A 22915-nucleotide genomic window follows, 5' to 3' on the forward strand; every position below is an offset into this window, starting at 1 on the left:
GCGCACAATGGAACTTTGTGCATGTTAAACTTTTTATTACATTGTTCGGAATGTCCTAAAAAAGAAGTAATGAACACAACTAAAAATACGACCTCTCAAAACCCTTTATCTCACTTCAATTACCTGACTCCGGGTTGGATACAGTATTCCGGTGCTTGGAATACTGTACCCAATACGACACCCATCATAGCAACCAAAAAACCCTGAAGATTGTTTTAAATTTAGACTTACCTTAATACAGACAGTGTAGATGTCCGAAAACACTACTGTGCGACTGTTACTAATACCGAAGATACTGGCGCATCAATTTGATGTCACGCAAGTGGGCGGCGTTGAAATCTGTAAATTTAAAGCGGCAATAGTACCAGCCTAACCCTAATCATCATCAGTTATTTATATAGCGCCACTAATTCCACAGCCCTGTACAGAGAACTCACTCACATCAGTTGCTGCCCATTGGAGCTTACAGTCTAAATTCCTTAACATACACACAAAGACAGAGAGAGAGACTAGGGTCAATTTTTGATAGCAGTCAATTAACCTACTACTATGTTTTTGGAGTGTGGGAGGAAACCGGAGCACCCGGAGGAAACCTACGCAAACACGGGGAGAACTTACAAACTCCACACAGATAAGGCCATGGTTGGGAATTGAACTCATGACCCCAGTGCTGGTAGACAGAAGAACTAACCACTAGGCCACTGTGCTGTCCTACCTTAAAATGATGCTTTAAATGTTGATATCGCTCACTTGTGTAATGTCAAATTGAAGCGCCGGCATCCAGAACCTTCGGTATTAGCAAGAGTCGCATAGCAGTGTTTTCAGAAATCTCAACTGTCTGTATTAAGGTATGTCTACATTTATATCATGTCGTCAATACAGTCATTGGGATTTTTTGGTCGCTATAGTGGTTGTTGGTATTCCAAGCACTGGAATACCGATTACCACCGCTCACTCCGGAGAAAGAAATCTTCTTTTTGTACTGCCCCACAAAACTAAGTGCATTAGTGCACATACTCCAAGTAATGCCCTCACTGCACCCAACGTCTCCCTTCTGCAAATGCTGCCACCTTGGCTAAAGATGTAGTATTTTAAGAGTGATGGGATCTGGATTCCCATGTAGACCTGCTATTCTGCAAATGGTCGCAGAGTTTTTGTATGGGGATACCTCCTATTGAGCCTAAATATTGTATACATGCAGCATTGCTATCTGTGGGTTATACAATGTTTCTTTCTTATAAGCGGTGAGCTCTGGAAATAATAGCATTAACAACCCAACATGAAAGGTTCTTTCAAACAACAGGTTCTCAACAAGTTCTCATTTCCTAAATATTCAGTGAGTGTTCACCTATCCATCTAACAGCTGCTGATTTATCCAACCAGAAAAAAAACAAATACAGCAAAATGATACTTGAAGATAATAAACTATGCAAGTTGTTACAGAAATGCTGTATAATATCCCAAATATAATAACATTATTTAAGAGTTGAAGAGATTAGTAGGAATAATGATCGCATCAAATGTTAATAAATAATTTATGATGACTCTTGTTTGTTATTGATTTTACATCTTGATCATTAATAAATAACAAACAACTTATAATCAAATAATTTCTTCCACTATTTCACTATCTTATCATATTGTAACTATATTGTTTATGAGAGCTGGAACTCCCTGGCCTGATTCATTAAGTTAAGTAAAGCAAAAAAAAGGGTACATTTTCTGCAGGACAAACCATGTTACAGTGCAAGGGGTTCAAATTAGCACATTTCTTTGCACATAAGTTAAATACTATATGTTTTCATGTAAAAACAAATATTTGATAGTATTTCTTTGTAAAGTGTTGACCTTGAAAGCTTTCTCCCAAATATATGTTAGTTGTACTAAGGCTTAACAATGTTTCCTTGTCTGATAGTGATCGCCTGGAAACTGGGAATGTATTGAGTCCCTTTTTTAATAATACATAACATTTACTCTTACATGAATGTTTTTAAAGAGCTTGGAAGTAGTCAATCTGCACAGCTATTTCACCATCAAACTGTGTAAGTAAGAGGCTAAGTACATTTTTCAGTTTGAATAATATGTTCAGGAACAAAGTGGAATTACTATTTTTTGGCTAATTGAACAGATGTTATTTGTAAATTATCAAAACTTTCTCTTTGTCAAACTATAAAGCAGTAACTGTAATATCTAAATTTTGGGTTCAGAGCACCTATTGCATTCATTCTTCAAAGCTGAGGGCACACAGACAAGCAGGAAATGAAGTGGGAGGGGCTAGACAACCTGCAGCCAGTCAGAGCACCAAGATGCTAACAGAGGCAACTATTTTACATCAACTAAACCCTTGGTGCCCATCTATTGGCTAGTTTGAAGCAGTTTTAAACATGTGAAAATAATTAAATTCTTTGGGTCTGAGTCTTAAAGGAATGTATCTGGCTTGTCTGAGCGTATCCTCCACAAGATCAGTCTGCGCATGCGCAAAACCGACTTGTTTAGAAGTAAATAAAACACTTGCTACAGCCTACGGTTTAGTGGAATGAATGGACTGGTGAATAGGCGGATTCATGTAGACAATGTGCAGTAAGTGCGTTCCATGTCCAAGTCAGCTTCCTGTGCTGGATTTCTGCTGTATCTCCTGCTCCAGCTCGGAGTCTAGTCTAAGTGCTTGCGCCAGGTCTGGCTGCATTACATCTGCCGGACCCGGCAGCATTAGACAGTGTCAAAATAAATAAATATATTTAAAGAAACAATGTGGCCCCCTCCTTCCCAAACAGATTAACCCTAGTGCTGCCAGCCTAGGCTGGTAGCATGAAATTCGGGATGAGAAAAAAAGCATGGAGTCCCCTTTGATGATACTACAACCAGCACTAGGCTTAGCCAGCCGGGGAAATTCCCCCGCTGTCAGTGAGAAAGCCAAAGGCTCCGATTTTGCTACTATCAGCCTAGGTTGGAAGCACTAGGATTAATCTGTTTGGGAGGGAGGGGCCACACTGTTTATTTAAATCAATGAATTAATTTAATCACTGTATTGTGCGGCGGGTTCAGTGGATATAGTGTCTGCTGGAACTGACAGGTACGTATCCTGCAATGTGCTGTGTAGTAGAGTAGAGCATAGTCAAAATACATCCTTAGTCAACATGGAACGTATCTTGAGACTCGTTCCTTGTTAAGTACAGCAGTATGGAGAGCCTATTTTCGTGGGGTTTTACTGCTCCCGCTCCTTAGTGACTCAGGGCCGTTTGTTTCTAGTCTCTATAACTGTTTACATACAGTGCACATATTGGTACTCTTATAGTTGGGTGAAATACCTGAATAATTGTTAGGGTAACTTTCTGGTGATGTACTAATTGGATCTAAGTAACTTCGGGAAGAATCATGAAAAAACATTTGTTTGTTCTGTTATTTTTGCCTGTTTTCCCTAAATAATGAACTTAAATATAAAGATATTTATTTTAATGTTCTTTTGGTTTGACTGACCCAGTAAATCTGTAAAGTGTGGTCCAATCAGGAAGTTAGAAAATACCTGGTCATCCAGATGTTAATGTCTAATAACAAACAACAGAAGTTTGTTACATCATTATCAAGCTGCGGGTAAGGCATGCTCTGACTTGTAGTTCCACAACATTTAGAAAGCTCAGTCACAAAACTATGTACTTACTCATTTAAAGGTTTTTCTTCACAAATAAGAGTTTCATTTCCTGTTTTGGTACATTCCCTCTGTTTACTGGAAGAGGGATTCTCCTGGTTCTGAGATCGCTTAGGTTTGGTCCGTTTTGTTGATGTTTGAGCTGTTTCATCTAAAAACATTTTTAAAAATGATTACGTTATATATGGTACAATTCCCACAATAAGACGCATGCTCACCTGAACATATTCAAAAATGTTTTATTCTCATAGATCTATAGCCTATATGGATCATGTGGCCTAAATTTTTATTTGGTAATATTGTGAGATATGTAAAAAATAAAACATTGTAAAATTAATTAGTGAGGAATACAGCACCATTGGTACCCATAGCAAAATTTGGGTAATGGAAGTCCTTCCTGTCCAGAGGCCTTAGCATTGCTCTCCTGAGTTTGCAAGGAGGCTGGTGCATGAGCAGTGAAGCCCAACCCAGCTCATCCTCAAAAAAGCAAAAGGGGGCCTTGGAGAATGACCAGACATTGCTGTCCTTTCACCTCGGCCACCTAGTGGCCACACCCACTCATTACAATGTAGTTTGGTTATAATATAGCCAGTAATCCTACCAGAATGTTTCTGCAGAGTGGAGGAAATCAGAGTAATTGATGGAAAGCCACGAGAACATAACATGAACATGCAAATGCCATGCAGATAGCACCATGGTCAGAATCTAGCCCAAGGTCCCAGAAAAAGCAGCACTAATCATTGTGCCCATGTATTGAGGAATTCCCAATTTCTACATGAAGCCTGTTTTATAATCTTTCTCACTGATCACAATTAACACAACTTACAACAGTTGGGTGTCTTATCATATTGGGAAAGTGTTGGCTGGATAGCTAGTGTGTTCAGTTCACAGTGTGTTCGTTCTTAGTGTATTAGGATTAATACAGCATATTTCAGAGTTATACTGGAGTTCCTATTAGTTATATCTACGTCAGCTACAGAGAATAAGAGAAGCCACTAATCTCTTCATCATTTCTTTCATCAACAAGTAATTATACTTACCCTTTTTGCAGAAGTGTCAGAAAAGAATTTAAGAAAGTGTTTTTTAATACATGGTAATTATCCATAACCTGTTTGCACTATTGTTTGAACTGAATTTAAGAAAGAGTGTTTTTAATACATGGTTGTCATATGCAAGCTAATTACTAGGTATATAAAACTGCAAATATGCGTTTAAGTAATAGCCTGAAATGGCTCAGAGGAGCTGTGTACAGTCAGGGGTTGAAACTGAATCTAAATTAATGTGTCCATTTGATTATGTTAAACTCCTCTGTTCTCCCCAGGGGGTGTTTACAGATAGGAGAGCCCAGACCCATGGTTACAGATCAGCACCCTGTATCAATTTATGACATGGGTCGCAAAAGCTGAAGCCTTTGAAAATATCTCTTTAGGGACAGTGATATGGAACAAACTCAGACATTGAGGCTGCTGAACCAGGCAGCTGGGTTAAATGTTAATGACAAGCTGGTGAAATAGGGACAGAGGAAAATATCATATCATGTTTTTTCCAATATCGTACTTACAGGAGGCATGTGCTCTATGCAGATGAAAGGAAATTTTTGACCTGTTGTGTGGAGGTAAAATCATGTCTGTAAGCCATTCTGGTGAGAAGTTTTATATAAATAAAACATGACTTGAAAGGTGTTTTGAACATGAGTCATAAAATCCTAATTTGCATTTACACAGACTTTCTAGTTCCATTATCAGAGGAAGGGGGGCTGTGGGCACTGCAGCAGTTTTAAAACTGTCCTGTAAAGCTATGAAATTGTTCAATTTTGGGGAGTCAATCTCTTATTAAAGAGTGTCCCTTTACTCTGCTTCTCCCAGCAACAGAAACCATGTTGTTGTGCTTTTTAACCAAACAGCACCAAAATAGCACAAGCATTTAACACGCTCATGTGGAATGACAACCACAGCACATTTCCCAGGCATAACATTATATCTATGATATAGGCGGATGTTAGAACTTTGATTTAGATTATATGTATACGTATGATTAAGAAAAGTGTGTACTCTATTTACTCAGGTGTATACAAGGTCCAAATGGCCACCTCCCCTTATTAATAATATACTTATCTAGATTGACCTCATGTTTTCAAACTACATGTGATCTGTACCCTAATATTTTGAATGAAGATACAATGGCTACTTTTGTATGTTGCCTTAATTAGGTTTATTCTTTACACTTCATCATCATTGTCACCACCATTTATTTATATAGCGCCACTAATTTTGCAGCGCTGTACAAAGAACTCACTCACATCAGTCCCTGCCCCATTGGAGCTAACAGTCTAAATTCCCTAACATACACACAGACTTGGGTCAATTTGTTAGCAGCCAATTAACCTACCAGTATGTTTTTGGAGTGTGGGAGGAAACCAGAGCACCCGGAGGAAACCCACGAAAACACAGGGAGAACATACAAACTCCACACAGATAAGGCCATGGTCGGGAACTGAACTCATGACCCCAGTTCTGTGAGGCAGAACCACTAAGCCACGATGCTGCAGGAGAGTGCACAAAGTTGGATCAAAATGCAGAAAACAGCTACATTCAGAGCCACATATCTTATAAATACAAATATTGTTACATACACTGCTAAAGCATATAAATAATTGACAAGTGTGTTCATCTTTTATTTTCAGTGTGTCATAAAATCTGTGCAAGTTTTGCACATTTGTTTATTACTGCAAAGCTTGAAATTTGCATCTTGTGTTACCAGCATTATCATTATGAAAAAAAGCATTTGTAACTAAAGAAGTCATAAGACATTGTGATCTTTACAGTTTAAAAATATGCTATTAAATATTTTATAAAAAAGGTTTTTAATATTTGATAATGCTCCATATTGTCATGGGAACCAATTAAAAATTGTTTATAGCTTTGTGTGTGTGGCTTTACTTTATGAACTTTTCAATAATGACAAGAAAGAGTAAAAAACAAGCTGTGAGGAATATGAAGCCAATGAGATGAAAAGAACAGCGTGGAGCCTGAGGAGAGCAATGGTGTACTAAAACATAGAGGAAGGGACTCCAGCTTTGGTTACAGTCAGGTAGATGATTTACTGCTGTTAAACAAGTGTTTCATAAATTCACATAAACAAAATCTATATTATCTGTGCATATTTCCATTGAAAACATATATTCAGAATTAAATGTTTCTCTATATTGTTATAACTCTTCAGTAAGGGCTGATTTTCAACTATAGACTGCACCATACTTAGCTACGTTTCATATCTTCCTTCCAGGAGAAGGTATGAAAGTGGGTGTGGGTGGGGCTTGAGAATGCAAGTGACATCATCAAGTGGGCAGGGCCAGCTGTATGATTCCACAAATCACATCATCATGTCTGTGATCAGGTGACTGGCCTTGATCATTCGATTTGCATCTTTATTACACAGCCACGCTCACTTTGCAGGCCACGAGTGTCCATCAAAGAGAATTACCTACTCCCCATGGAGCCTAGGCGGTCTGTTAATAATCTAGAAGTCTCCCGTACTACACACAGGGGTGACAGTCATTTTATAGGGTTAACCAATATTCATTAGAATGCAGGATTTCATTTTACTAAGAAATAACTCCCAATAATGCCAAGTTTTTATGTCCAGGTTCACAAGTAAAATTGGGGTCTGGACCCTCACAAATTGAGCATGGCTTTACAATAAGAAAAATGTTGATCTCATGGATGATTTTAACCATCCAGACATAAACTGAACAATAAAATGAATGCTTCTGGTAAGGAAAGATTATTTTTTATCTATTTTAAAACCGTACGCAAGTTGCAGAAGAACCAATTAAAAGGGGAGCGTTGCTGGACTTGGTATTATAAATCAGAACAAATATATCTAGTGTACATTTGTCTTCAGTTTCAATAAAACATATTGTAAGAAATCTATAAAAACAATGAATCTTACAAGGACAAAGTTTTATCCGCTCAGAGAAAACATTGCACATTTTCTAGTCTGGCAAAGTGTACTCTTTAATGAGAGCAAGGAGACCAAATAGAATTTTGGAAAAAATATATTTTCAATAAATGCTGTTGCCAGTCATATGTTATATGGAAACAGCATTTATAGGAATAGAAGGCAACAAATGTGGTTAAATAAAAAATATCGGAGGCCATAATTTAAAAAAATAGTGTGTGTTAAATTTGGGAGGGACTGAAAAGTCATTATAGAAATGTTAAAGTGCAGGCAAATGTAGGGCTGTAAAAAAGAAATCAGGTTAGCAAAGATTGAAGCCAAAAAACGCATTGGGCTGATTGATACATGAATTTATGCAATTGCTATTTTTGTGGTCAGGAAATATTTTTTTTACCCATGTAAGGATACATTGATAACCTCTGCACTGGATGGGTTGGGGGATTGCCCTCCTCTCAAGCAACACAATTTGAGTTTGTAAAAGGTTGAACTTGATAGGCCTCTATCTTTTTTCAACCTTGCTTTGTAACATATTTCTTTGTTTCAATTTATTAAAATTATTCTAACTATATTAAATGTGATTTATAGATAATACATCTTTCCTGTAGGAAGAATGATGTTGTTAAAACAAAAGGACCTTAAAAAATTGCTGAAGTGTTAATTTTTGATGTTTATTATTTTTATGTTAGGTAATAATAATGATTCCATGGGCATATGAGGGATGAAAGTGATTCACATTTCCTGGCCAGTGTACTATGACGAACCTCATTACAGCATTTCAGAGCTAGCATGTTCCCCTGGGCAAGCGACAACATTGTGCCAAAGCCAATGAGTTGTATAATCATTTTCTCTGCAATGTGGAATTATTAAGCCTAAAATTCTTGTTTTAAAGTGTCTGGATTGCAGTTTATTATCCTTCATGCATTACTGTTGAAATTCCTATAATCTGACAAACTTTGATATATTCAAACCTACATTTAAAATTAATAGCCAAATTAGTCAAGTAAATACTGTATAATAATGCACAAAACAATTTAAGAAAAATAGAGAATATACTACAATTTACATATCTGATAATTTTTATAAGCTCTTTATTTTGTTAATGTATTTAATGAGATGTAAGACATATATCTCTGCAGTTTTAGGGTAAAGAAATGGAGTATGCAATACTAACATGTACTCCAGTTTTGGGGTTCTTGAGTTCATATCACACAATATCATGTGCATTGACTGAATTGATTTTAATTATTATGATAAGGGAAGTATGGTAATTAACTGCCATGTGTTCTTGGTTTAAGATTACCTGCACAAAAATGTACCATATGACAATACGTCAGTAGCATCATTATATAGGTAAAAAAAAGTTAGAGATGAGTGCAGACTGCAGTGTTTTTGGTTTTGGTTTTAGTTCAAAAACCATCTTCGGTTTTGGTTTTGCCAAAAAATCTTCATGTGTTTTGGTTTTGGTTATTGATCTTGATTTAGTTAAAAATTGTGCAAAAAAAAAGGCAAAATCATGTGATTTTGAGCTGTTTTTGTTCCTACATTGCTATCATTAACATTCATTTACAGTCATTACAGACAGTCTGGCTGGCTAAAATTAGTGACGTAGCATATACATGGTAGTTTAGTGAAATATACAATCCCAATGAAACACAGTGGCGCAGCAGTGTGCATAAAGTGTGGAATTCTACCTCGTTACTACCTCTAGCTTTAGTTGGTGGCACGGCAGGTCATATTTTGGAAGCTGCTGCAATGATCTACATGTGGACGCTGAATGCTGAAAATGCCCAGAGATTTTATGGGCCACAGGTAGCATCTCCTGCACCGACCTCTCATTTGTTAATAAATTCTGCACCAACCAAGTTTATTGTGTGTGCAAAGCAGGATGAGTGTTGAAATTCACATAATGCACACACATTCCTGAGTTTTTCTAACAGATTGACACCGTTATGTTTCATTGTGAAACCAGCGATACAAAGAGTAGTTTGCTGTGCACGACCTGACATTGTGTGCTAGCACTACTATGCTGAAAGGGATGAGGAGGATTGTCACGAACACGCTCCCAGCTGCCGTGAGTTGAGATGTTCACTGTATGAGGTTACACACGATTCCAACACTCAAGTCTCTCTCTACCTATCACACAGGTTATAGACCTACTGAATCGACCCCCATAACAGTGCTCTCCCATCCCCACACACTTCAGGTTTTACCACCACCTATTGAATACGGGCAATAGGACCCCAATATACTGTCCCACACTGGTACACAAGGCTTCTGGCTACCCACAGGCTAGCAAGGCCCACACTAGCAAACAAAGGGTTAACTCGTCACACCTCCAGATTGCCACACAAATGTAAATGCAAGCACACACTAAGCTTGTTAATCAGATGTATCAACAAATCACACACCGGTATTCAAAGGGTTAACTTGGTCAAGCTATATTCTTCTTAACAGGTTAATGGATTTGTTAGAGTATCAAGGCTGCAACTTACTAAATTTATAGATTTAATATACAAAAGTACAGGGCATTCAGATATAAAAAAATAATTAATAAAAACAATTGACATAACATTCACAAGCAAAACAGTTTAAAGTAAAAAGGGTTACATTCAGAGTATAACTTACATTAGTTCTATAAACTGTGCCATGGGAAATTGGCTAGGAAGATGGACAGCTTATCAATGTGGATTGATTTTCCCAAAAGACTTAAAATTTGTTGTATCTGGTCTCAGATTTTTAAAGACACCTTTACCAACCCACCTCCCGGGGTTGTAGTCTGTGATACTTTTTTCAATCACCATTTGCATGTTGTCTAATTTACTACCCATTTCTACTATGTGACCTAACTTTTCTGTAGAGCGTCACATAGACCCAATTTTATTATTAATAAATCCCCTATGAATGTGTTCATCTTTTAATACTAAACAGGCCTAGATACAATGTCTTAGTAGAGCTTACCCCCATTCTGCGTGACAGAATGCTTAATTTGGCATATGAGCTGCCCTTTATCATGCTATTGAGGAATATGTGGTTGATCACTACTTTTATTGATTTTAAGTGGCATATTTTAAAACGGACTTCTTTTGTCTATATAAAATTATAGCCAAGTCAGCGCATGGCCTCTTTGAACCAGACACCCTGCTCAGCGGCTCCTAAAAGTCTATTCCGGTGTCCAAAAACTAACTTGTGTCAGGATATAGCTCACAGCAGGGGCTCTTTGAAACTGCCACAGATGACAAGGCACTCACACTGGGATGTCCAGAGCCATCAAATACACATACAACAGACTTTCTGACATTTTACACTTTAGTAGCTCAACTTATCAATGGATTCAATTAATATACCGTATTTACACTGCAGTTATGATTTAGGCCTTATTCCACACAATTATGTGATGGGTTAACCCTTATAACTAACTGTGAGTTCTCTATGTTCACGACAAGGACAATGATGAATAACCAAGCATGGTTATTTTAGACGTAAATAGATAAAGGTGGGCTGCGCCTAGAAGAAATAAAACATTGTTTTTTCGTTGTGTATTAAATGTCAAATATTTCCTAAACAAGATAAAACGTCATTAAAGAGAATGTCTACAAATTACAAAACTCTACAGTGCTCAGAACTGTATCAGCTAGTGATAAAGTGATAAAGAGAGAGGTTTTGTAAGTGTTAAGAGGATATCATCCGTGTACAAGGAAAGCTTAAAATATCCAAGGCCAGCATGTATGTCAATGATATTGTGGCTATTGAGGATCCTAGATGCCAGTGGCTTCATCAAGAGAGCCTTGTCTGGTGCCATTCTCATTAGGGAAAGGAAGCGAGGCAGCACTGTTAGTAATGACGGCAGCAGAAGGGTTATGGTACAATGCAGCAAATCTGCATAAATTCGACCTTAAAAGCCCATTTCTTTGCGAGTACCTCTCATAAAGGGCCAAGAACCCCTACCAAAGGCCTTTTCAGCATCTAGAGAAACCACCAGAGCAGGGGTAGAAGCTTTGTTAGCTGCAGGAATCAAATTTATCGTCTCATGTTATCAGCGGGCTGACAGTCCACGCTGTCAGGTCGCCGATAGTCCACTTGATCGCAGTGGACCAATGTGGGGATTACAGAGGCTCTGGAGAAGAGGTCAGAGGACTTATGTAATTGTGTCCTGATGGCTTTAATTTTTAGACCAGTAATGTGTCATTCGTATGGCGTGTGTGCAAAAGCATTAATTTCTGGATACCATGATGTGGTCGCCTTCTCTGTGTCTCCAATTATTCTCTGTTTTAAAAACACAACATAAAAACTATGCCGGGTTTAGCTGGGAAATTTTAGCCTGGGAGGCAAAATTTGGCTTGGCAGCCTATCAGGAACATTTTAAAGGAAAACAAATGCATGTAGCACAGTGACCCAGCAAAAGATCATGTTCTTCATCATAAAAGCAATGATGTAACCCTATCAACAGCCGTAAGACCACCATATGTTTGGCTTGGTTATATCGGTCAGTGGGTATGAGGTTGTCCCCAAGCAGCTTATCCTGCCTGGCCGCTATGTGTTTTGAACACAATCACAGCAGCTGGGCTGCATAGTCTGCCTGCCCACGGGGACCTGCAGCACACAGTGTGCGGCCACAGGCAGCTCATTGATAAAAGTGGGGTGTAAACACCCAACCCTAAAAAAATATTCTAGATCCGCCCATGATTTGAGGAGTAAAATATTTTCCAATGAGGATGTTTTAGAGCAGGTCTGAATTATTCACAAAACTAGCCTAACTTCTATAGCCCTGCAGATATAAGTCAGCAGTTCTAGTAGCAGCATTGACTGCTACTCAAGGCTTTGCTCTTAAGCTGTGCTGGCACCCCTAAAGTGGCTTAATCATGCCTTCCATAATATGTCTTGATTGGACAAAATAAAACCTTGTAAGGTATGGGCACTGCTATAATATTCAGATTGCAGACACTACTATGTAACCAATATGGGAGAACTTTTGGTATAATCAATATGGCGTCATAACTTTTATAATCATGTGATAGTAATTATTTATATATATATATATATATATGTATATATATATAGCTAGCATTATTGTGGGCAGCACGGTGGCTAAGTGGTTAGCACTTCTGCCTCACAGCGCTGGGGTCATGAGTTCAATTCCCGACCATGGCCTTATCTGTGTGGAGTTTGTATGTTCTCCCTGTGTTTGCACAGGTTTCCTCCGGGTGCTCCGGTTTCCTCCCACACGCCAAAAATATACTGATAGGTTAATTGGCTGCTATCAAAATTGACACTAGTCTGTCTCTGTCTGTGTGTGTGTGTTAGGGAATTTAGACTGTAAGCTCCAATGGGGCAGGGACTAATGTGAGTGAGTTCTCTGTACAGCGCTGTGGAATCAGTGGCGCTATATAAATAAATGGTGATGATGATGATAGTATACTGTGGAGAGAACTGAGGAGGGCACAAAATTGCATCCCTGCCTAGAGCTTCATTTGGGCTTAATTTAACTCTGGTTTGAGAAAATAAACCATTGATCCAAAACTGCCAAGTTGTGCAAATGTTAGATTATTGTGTGACATTTTTGTTCAAGTATACCTATTCATATGTGGTTTTTATTCTAAGTGTCCACACATATGTTCCTAATAGTGTCATGATTAGGATCTCTCGCCACCCACATTGTTATATAGCATCAGTCATTAAGTTTGCGTTTGTTTTTTTTTTTAAAGCCAAATGGTCATGAAACTTACCATGTTTTTTGGAGTCATGAAGCTGTGCCTGGGAGGTAACTTTTCTCATGTCTATACCACTTCTGAATGTTTCTTGTTTTTCTTTCGTGTATAAAACTCTTTAAAAAGATAGTAAATTGCTTATTAATTAAATTTATGCTTTGACACACTGCAATTACATATTATTGGTATTTGTAACAAATGAACAAAACAATTCTATCACACTTTGGGGCGTATTCAATTGTGAGCGTTAACGCTGAAAAACGAGCGCTCAAAAAATATTACCGTTTATACGGTAATATTGCGCGCGAAAAGCGTTAATACAGTAGTTTACTCGCGGAATTTCAGCTCGCAGCTCAGGGAGCAGCGAGCTGAAATTACGCGATTAATTACCGTATTAACGCTAAGATTTTTCGAGCGCTCGTTTGTTAGCGTTAACGCTAACAATTGAATACGCCCCTTATAGTTTATTTAATTTGCAGAGAGAAACTCTCAATCTTATATGGTGCATTTAATTATTTCCTTTGTGTGCTGGTCCTGCTTAAATACCAGGAACAGTTCCAGTTAAAAACTGAATAAAGTTCACTTATTCCCCTTGTGAAGTACTGTCCTACATCTGTGTTTGTACCAGCAATTAAAGAAATAATAAAATCTGAAATTAGGCAGAGTGCCATGCTGCAATTTACATAGTCAGCACCAACCGTAGCTGATTTACCATTATTTACAGGAAAATCTGTCAGTATAAGGGCCAATGCTATTGTTATAAGATAAAAGATTATAAACAATGTGCCCATATGTAACAAAACCACCCTCCTACCTATCTTTGGCTGATATATTATTAGAGACCCAGAAAGAGCCTGTGGAGTAAATTTATGAAGCTGTTGGTTTGAAAAAGTGGAGCTGTTGCCCATAGCAACCAATCAGATTCTAGCTGTCATTTATTTAATACATTCTACAAAATGACAGCTGGAATCTGATTGGTTGCTAAAGGCAACATCTCCACTTTTTTCAAACCCGCAGTTTAGTAAATATACCCCCTCTCACATCTTTGCTGGGGGACTCTGCTCCTTCCATTATCCCAACATCCTGACACTGACAGTGTCACATCCAGCTCTGTTCTCACTAACATAATCAAACTAATGTACAGGTCACAAGATCAGCTCATTCATCTCCTGAAGTATGCTGTGCTGCTGTGAACATTCTGATGATATTATTGGCCAAAAGGTTTTTTTCCACTTTTTGAAACCCCTGCGTCTTTTCAGTCCCCCTGCCCTCCCAGTTATGATAGTAAAGTGAAATAAAACACACATACTGATTTTCAAAAATCGTTACCACACCTCCTCTTTTAAAATATCCTTACTATAAAAGAAATATAAAGTTGCAAAATTTGTCAACTCTGGTTTGACAAAACTGGTTTGTTACTGGTTATCACTCAGATTCCATAACCAGGGGTGTCTGTTACTGCCCCGGCACTTTCAGTGCCGTATTCTGGCTTTCCTCTATTAAAATGATCTCCCCCTTGCACATGCCAAGTTTTTTTCCAGCCACCAGTGTAGTAAATTTTCCCTTGCTGTGATGTGCAGTGGGCAGACATAAGTGTCAATGTACAACAGTGTATACCTCTTGTTATTAAGAGGACACAAAAAATTAGGTCAAAGAATGTTTTAAGACCTAATCACCTCTTGAATGGCCTACTTATCGCAGCATGCTGCTTGTATAAGGAGGGCGGTAGATTAAACAAATGGCCTCACTTGTGTTATATTACTGACGCAAATTATTTTCTCCACATAGAAATTAGTTTTAAATAATTTTCCTATATCAACAGTGGTTTACAAATATTGAAGATTTTAAATGCAATAATTGTTCTTTGCCTTGTGTAATAGATTATTGAGGAGCTCTACCACTCCCACATAGGCGATGGTCTCAGCACCCTGCAGAAGTGTAAAGAATACAAAGCTTGAAAGGTTTTAACGCTCAGTGGAGTTTGCTACAAGATCAGCATTATGGACACACTACAAGAAGCAGTGTGTTCATTTAAACGTCTCCAAAATTCAGAGCCCTGGAGAAGAGACCATGATCAGCACGGACAGGGGGGGGGTAGTATCTCAGAAACAGGAGGAGTCCCAAAAATAGTAGGAGGAGCTTCATCATTAAAACATAAATACACAAATAGCTAGAGATGTTCGTTAAATATAATCTTATAGAGAGCACAGTTGCACCAATACCTGTATCACCTTTAGTTTTTGTTTTCTATATAATTGACTTACAAGTTGCAGTAGCTTGGATATTGATGTGACTTTTTTTTAAATGCAAAATTTTGATAGCATTCACCAACCTGCTAATCCAGGAATAAATTGTTTTCACAGGGATGATCCCAAAGACTGTGAAGTGGGCGTGCAGCTTGAAATGTGCTTGATGGACAGGTAGATGCACCTGCGCACAAAATTAAGCATTTCAGGCCTGATTTAAAAGTAAGGCAAACAATTGAGTAAGTTTTCTTCTGGACAAAACCATATTAAAATGCAAGGGGTGCAAATTAGTTTATAATTTTGCACAGAAGTTAAATACAGGCTGTTTTTTCATGTAATGCACAAACACTTGATAGCTTTATTCGTACACTAACATTTGAAGTTGATCTAGGACATGCCCTACCCCAACTATAAATCTGTCCCCACATTTTAAATGTATCATCCCCTCCAATGCAGCATGGTTTTGTCCAGGTGAAAAGTTACTAATTTTTTTTGCTTTACTTTCCTTAATGAATCAGGCCTTTCATATCCACAGGTTCTGCAGTTCAAAATAACTCTTAATGGTTCAATTTATGTACACTATTAACTTTCCATATGTGCTCTGGTCAGTCACTAAATACCATCTTTTAGATTGGAATTGATTTTAATTAATCCCCGTTAATGCAGGTCTATCAGGACTGAAGACTGGGAAAATAATCATGCCAAGCTACACAGTCCCGATGGAACACCTGGCATATGGAAGCCTTAATAATGCACAGATAGCAGATTTTCTAGTTCCTATTAATGCACATGCAAATACAATTTAAGCTAAACATAAAAGTGGGTCAGCAAATGTCCTTATAGTACATCGATTTATTTTATCATAAATGTTCAGTATCTGATTACATATACAGTAGCTTTCTGGGAACACTTATTAACTGTACCACATCATTAAAATTTTAACACAAACTTACATTAGTGTTACCATTGCCCCTAGTTATACAAACATTATATAAATATTAATATTACTTCTTTTTGTTCAGTTTCAGTATTTTCCAATGATATCATAAACTTTCCTTGAGATCTAAATGTAACATTGTGTGCACAGTCACCAAATGATTCTCTATACATATAAATAAATGCATACATTACCGTTTGCACAGGCTACTCTCTGGTATGAAGCTCTCCTGTCTTACAAGCTTGTCCTGTATTGTGCTGCTAACTGAAAGATTACGTCAGCTGCTTATGTCGACTGTTTGACTTCTTTCTTAGCTTTGACCTGGCAAACTAATCAGCCTTTTAAGTACTTCACTTCGGGGTTTAGCCTAATTTAATTCCATAATGCTTTACTCCGACTAGATAAAGCACTGGCAGTATTTTGCTGCACAATGCTGCTAGACTGTAAAGACAATGTTGCTAAGCTGTGTCACATTCATTGTATACAGATTTAGAATGTAGAATTAATATGTAAACAAAATGGTGAGTTTCATGGGTAGAATGTATGGGTTGTATGTTTTAATTAACATTTAGGTCTATATTTACTAAACTGCGGGTTTGAAAATGTGAAGATGTTGCCTATAGCAACCAATCAGATTCTAGCTGTCGTTTTGTAGAATGTACTAAATTAAAGATAACTAGAATCTGATTGGTTGCTATAGGCAACATCTCCAATTTTTTTCAAACCTGCAGTTTAGTAAATATACCCCCTTAGAGACTTTCTGTGTACGGTAACATTGCAGAAGCAATCAATATGGGTATTATCAGCCCTTAAAAATATATTACTAAAGGGGGTATTCAATTGTCATATTCAATTGTCAGAAAGTTTATTTTTTGAGCGTGTTAAGTAAATTTTAATGCTGTTTATTTTATCATTTTCGAGCGGGCTAACTTTACCCGCAATTCAATTCCATTTTTAACGCTACATTTTTTTTTCATCAAACGGTCCACTCGCACTCCAGTAGAAGGTCTATTGAAAGTATAGGGTGTGCGAGAGGCAGCCGCGTTAAAAGCTATTGAATATTTTTTTAACGCGGCGGGTAAAACAGGCAAAATATGCTGTTTTATCTCGCACCTCCTTGAGGTGTGTTAAAAATAAAAATAACTCTGAAAAGTATTGGAAATCATGTAAAAATGTGGAAAAAAAAAGTAAAATTTATGTTTATCACTAATGCCTAACTTGTGTAAGTTGATTTTCTTGTGACAAAAATATTAAAAGAAAAAAAACATAAAAAAAAGTAAAATCACTATTTAATTAGATTTATGTATGTTTTTGGTACAAAATAGAATGTAGTAATGTGTTTTGACATGGTATAGATGATTGTATGGTAAAAAATTGTTCAATAAAAAAATATGCTAAAAGAAAGTACTGTAATGTATATATTATCAGTGTATGCAGGTTTTGCATACATTTCCATACATTGATATTATCAATGTATGGAAATGTATGCAAAACCTTATATTATTATTATTATTATTATTATTATTATTATTATTATGCATGACAGCGTTAAAACTCCCCTTCACTTTCCTAAAATCTCGCAAACACAATTTTTAACATGCGGGGGCAGCGTTCCCTCTTTTTTAATTGAATTGCACAGGTTTTCCCGCCGTGCTAACTCAAACCGGTCGCTATTGCCGGGTTTTTTTTAACACGGCAGGGAAAAATAAAATCTTACTGATATTTGAATACCACTCACAAAATCATATTAAGATTAACTGATAGCGAGCAATGCTACTGATGCTATTAATATGCAATTGCAAAATGTGGAACAAATAAGGGATTATACAACATCTATAGTACAACAAAAGGTGCTCATATTCCCACACAATCTCACAAAATCATTAGTGTGACACATTTTGTGTGTATTTTACTGTAGTGTCCGTAGATGTCTGATTTATTTTTTATTGAAATATACTTTTTCTTAATTACAGGTGGAAAGATGACAATTTTTTACTGATTGTCATGGAGGTTACCAACCCCGATGAGAAGTCAGTCTTTTTATTCACTAGGAAGTAATGACATCTCTGAAGTACACAGTGTTCAGTTGTAATTACTGCTTGTGAGAGATTGTGCAAAAAAGTAGACATTGTAAGATTGAGAACGATAACCTTTGGCAAAGGGCTGAATATTAAGAAGAAACATAATCTCAGATAGTAGAATGTAATAAACACTGTCCATATCCTTCGGCAGATCAGTGTGTCTACAGATACAGAAATGTCTATGTTACAAAGGGAAAATTATCAGTCGGCTGTTTTAACAAAAAAATACTCAGTCGTAAAAAATGACAAGGTAAAATCACACAAGCAGTAGCTTAAATGTAACGTTGTGTGTTACAGCAGGAAACACAGTACAGAATGCACTTTACACATTCTAAATATAATGTAGCTATAAATATATTATGTAATATAAATTTAACATACACACACATTATTCTGAGTTGCTTGTATCTGCAGCTCAGTGTGTCTACTTGAAGATAACTTTAAAGTGCATCCAGATACGCTTTAAGGGCCTGAGTCATTACGGAGAGCAATGCAAAAACGGACAAAGCATGTTACAATTAGAGATGCCCAGGCTCGGTTCCCCAATAACCGAACACACCCGAACTTAGCAGATCCGAGTATCGAGCTGGCTCGGTACTTTCGAGCTCTTTCGGAATTGAAAACGAGGCAAAACATCATTGTTATGTTATCGGATCTCGGGAGTTTTGGATTCTATAAGTACCGTCCTCCACGGCGATCTAGCGCCATTTCACAGAGGGACACAGAAGGGGAAGCACAGTCTGTAGAGCAGTTGGGCAGCGTCATAGATAGAATAGAAAGAGGAGGGGTAGCAGTGTTCTTCAGTCTACAGTGACATTCAGGAGAGCTCTATTGCTAATTATATTTGTTTAAATAGAATTAATAATAGGTCTGGCAGGCTTGGTCTTCTAAATCTGCAGTCCCATAATGTACAGTTTTATATAGGTAACACAAAAAGAGGAGAGCTCCATTGCTCCATTGCTAATTGTCATAGCTGAAATACAAATACTTGGGCTGGCAGGCTTGGTCTTCTGAGTTTGCAGTCTTTGTTTGAAAGTGTATGAAAATAATATTGTGACCTGTGAGATGATCAAAATTGACTGCAAACTATTTGAAATTAGTGTTATTGGGTTAATAATAATGTAGGGAAAAAAAAAAAAGAGCAAAATTATGTGATTTTAGCATATTTTAGCAATTTTTCTAAAAAATACAGATCCAAAGCCAAAACCAAAACCAAAACACACGAGGGCGGTTTTGCCAAAACCAAAACACGAAGTTAATCCAGATCCAAAACCAAAACCAGAACACGGGGGTCAGTGAACATCTCTAGTTACAATACAAGAGGTGCAAATTAGTTTATTATTTTGCACAAGTTAAATACTGGCTGCTTTTTCATCTAGCACTTAAATACTTGATAGTTTTATTTTTACATTGACATTTAAAGTTGATCTAAGACATGACCTATCCCAACTATAAATCTGTCCCCACATTTTAAATTTAACTCCTCCTCCAATGCAACATGGTTTTGCCAAGGTGCAAAGTTACTCCTTTTTTTTTGCTTTGCTCTCCTTCATGACTCAGGCCCTAAGAGTGTCCTTATGTGGCCAGATACTAGAGTGGCTTGATGATGATGACTTGAGTTTTGATGTATTATAAATGAATAAAAATGTGTGAACCCCCCTCCCCCTATGAAAACTGAGCACCAGGGATCGCAGCCTTGGCTAGTTTAGTAATGTCAGACAAATAGCTTGTCACTCTGCTGTGAGGCCGAAATTAGCACTATGCTAATGACAGGCTAGTTTGGTGACACTGCAACAGGAATTTCACTATGGGGTCTCCCTGAACTAATGGGATACAACCCCAAGCTTTTCAGCTCTAAAGGAATCACGCTCCCCTCTTCTAGCAAAAAAACAGGCCTGTGCTAAAAGTACTGGAGATACTCCCAACACCGTGGCCAGTGCGCGAAAAATTAACAAAAAAATAATTTTCGATTGTGGCACTAGTGGTCCTCACTAGCTCTGGCAACCTTAAGCTGCTTGGGTATGTTGGCGCTGGTAAAACCACAAGTACCAGATTGCCTTTAACTGCCAAAGCATACAGCCACTTGTACAACTACAAACGCCAGCATGTCCAATTTTATTTGAAGGAGGAAATATTCGATGATATTGATGAGGGTCGCCTGGATTACCAAACCATTTGTGATTGACTGTCCGCGAATGCTACGCTTTCTCTGATTGGTGCTTTCTTTGTTAATCGAACAAATGACTTGCTTTTGCGTGAGTGTTTAGGCAAAACTTTTTTTTTATTCTGGTGTATTAGAGAGGGTTTTTTTAAGCTTTATTGATCGCTATCAGAAAATGCGTTTGTTGCAGGTAAAAGAATTGGTTTAAAACATTAGCGCAGGTGAGATAGAAGTATAACTTAAATAAAAATTATGTAAACTTTCTTAATGAGTCTTTTCAAAGCATGTTTTTATTATGCATCCTAGTTTCACAACAGCATAGAAGAGAACAGGTATAAACTGGGAGATAAGGCAACATAACAAAACAAGCTGAAATTGAAATTGTTGGAAATACAATTTGGAACACTGCATAATGTCTCTAAATTATGCCAATACACCAGATGTCATTGGCAATAAAGCTAATCCACAGCTGGGCACACTGAACACTTCCACAGAACCCTATAATAAAACAGTTTTTAATCTTGTTTTCAAAATGTTCTTATATATTTTATTGCTCTTCTGTTAATACATGGTAGTGTATTAGCAGTTTTGTTCTAAAGCTTAATCTTGGAATGGTAGGCATGAATCACTACCACATGTTAAGGTCTGAACTACAGCTACTGTATATAATCACATAACACCAGGTCAGCATGCAAGTTCCTTCTTAATAAAAGCACTGTCTCTGATCCTCCAGCGATTAGCGTGTTCCATACCTTCTTCTATGTTATAAATGTAAGATATTTTTTCCTTAATCTTAATTTTTTCCTGTTTTCTTTAATCGTCCAAATCCAAACTTTCAAAAAGTTTTCTAAACTGCACTTTCTCATTTAAACCTACAGTAAAGCCCGCTAGTTCAGTATTCAATTTACATGCCTCAGGTTCCTGTCACATGGAGCAGAGCCACCAATCCCAGGGCCCGGCCCTTCCATCTAACCAGACCGATATAGCAAAAAATAGCAGAGTGTCGTTTAGAAGTAGAGCAAATTAATTTATTTAAGAAATAATAAAAAAAAATGTTGTACAACTTTCTTTTGGTGTTTTCTTGTTTTGTCAGATGTTTTAGAAGGTATTTCAGAAAATGAAGTATGGTGTCACGAATGGTGGGTGAGGGGAATTACAGTGGGTGAGGGATAGTGTCACAGAGTGGTGGTGGGTGAGGAGAATTACAGTGAGTGAGGTATGGTGTCACAAAGTGGTGGTGGGTGAGGAGAAGTACAGTGGGTGAGATATGGTGTCACAGAGTGGTGGTGAGTGAGAAGAATTACAGTGGGTGAGGTATGGGGGTAAATGTATGAAGCTCCGGGTTCTTCAACAAGTTTGGCGTCTTCAGCGCTTAAATTTAAAGCGGCGCTGCCTTGTAAAGGGAAGTTTCCCTTTCACCACACTACAGAATATTTCTCCCGATGCAATATCTTTAACGATTTTATCAACGACTGAAAGTCCCATTCAGTATGTCGATTCTTGTGTACACACTTACACGTTTTTACACAATTTACCTTCGGTTCTGTGCTCTTCATCTCTCATAACCATCTGCTGAAAAGATTGTGACTCTTTAAACTCTATAGAGATCTGCCTATACTGCTGGTCAAGAGTGTTTACACACTTTAGAATTTGCCCGATATCGTTCCAGCGTTTATAGTTATTGAAAGGTTTCTGTCCTCCCTGAGCTTGCCTATCCCCCTGCACCATCTTCTACCCTGTACCTCTCACCTAAACCCCTGCACCATCTTCTCCTCTGTCCCTCTCACCTAACCCCTTGCACCATCTTCTACCTTGTCGCTTTCACCTAACACCTTGCACCATCTTCTCCCCTGTCCCTCTCACCTGCACCTTCTTCTACGTTGTCCCTTTCACCTAGCCCCTTGCATCATCTTCTCCTCTGTCCCTCTCACCTAATCCCTTGCACCATCTTCTCCCCTGTCCCTCTCACCTGCACCTTCTTCTACGTTGTCCCTTTCACCTAACCCCCTGCACCATTTTCTACCTTGTCCCTCTCACCTAACCCCTTGCATCATCTTCTCCTCTGTCCCTCTCACCTAACCCCCTGCACTTTCTTCTATCTTGTCCCTCTCACCTAACCTCTTGCACCATTTTCTCCCCTGTTCCTCTCACTTATCCCCTTTCACCATTTTCTCCCCTG

The 22915-nt window shown here is 37.8% G+C and overlaps 1 protein-coding gene across 1 annotated transcript in view; it reads right to left on the reverse strand.

Moving 5' to 3' along the window:
* Nucleotides 1-16770, reverse strand: part of CNGB3 (cyclic nucleotide gated channel subunit beta 3) — a 118780-nt gene extending 102010 nt beyond the window's left edge. Inside the window, exons 1-3 of the mRNA XM_075213753.1 lie at nt 16689-16770; nt 13330-13427; nt 3659-3797 (exon numbers count right to left, since the gene is read on the reverse strand). Of these exons, the coding sequence (XP_075069854.1) occupies nt 3659-3797; nt 13330-13378 (188 nt within the window). The 5' untranslated portion in view covers nt 13379-13427; nt 16689-16770. The remainder of the gene's footprint in view (nt 1-3658; nt 3798-13329; nt 13428-16688) is intronic.
* Between the last annotated feature and the right edge of the window lie 6145 nt (nt 16771-22915).

The sequence above is a fragment of the Mixophyes fleayi genome, chromosome 5 (genome assembly GCF_038048845.1).
Source record: "Mixophyes fleayi isolate aMixFle1 chromosome 5, aMixFle1.hap1, whole genome shotgun sequence".
Lineage (NCBI taxonomy): Eukaryota > Metazoa > Chordata > Amphibia > Anura > Limnodynastidae > Mixophyes > Mixophyes fleayi.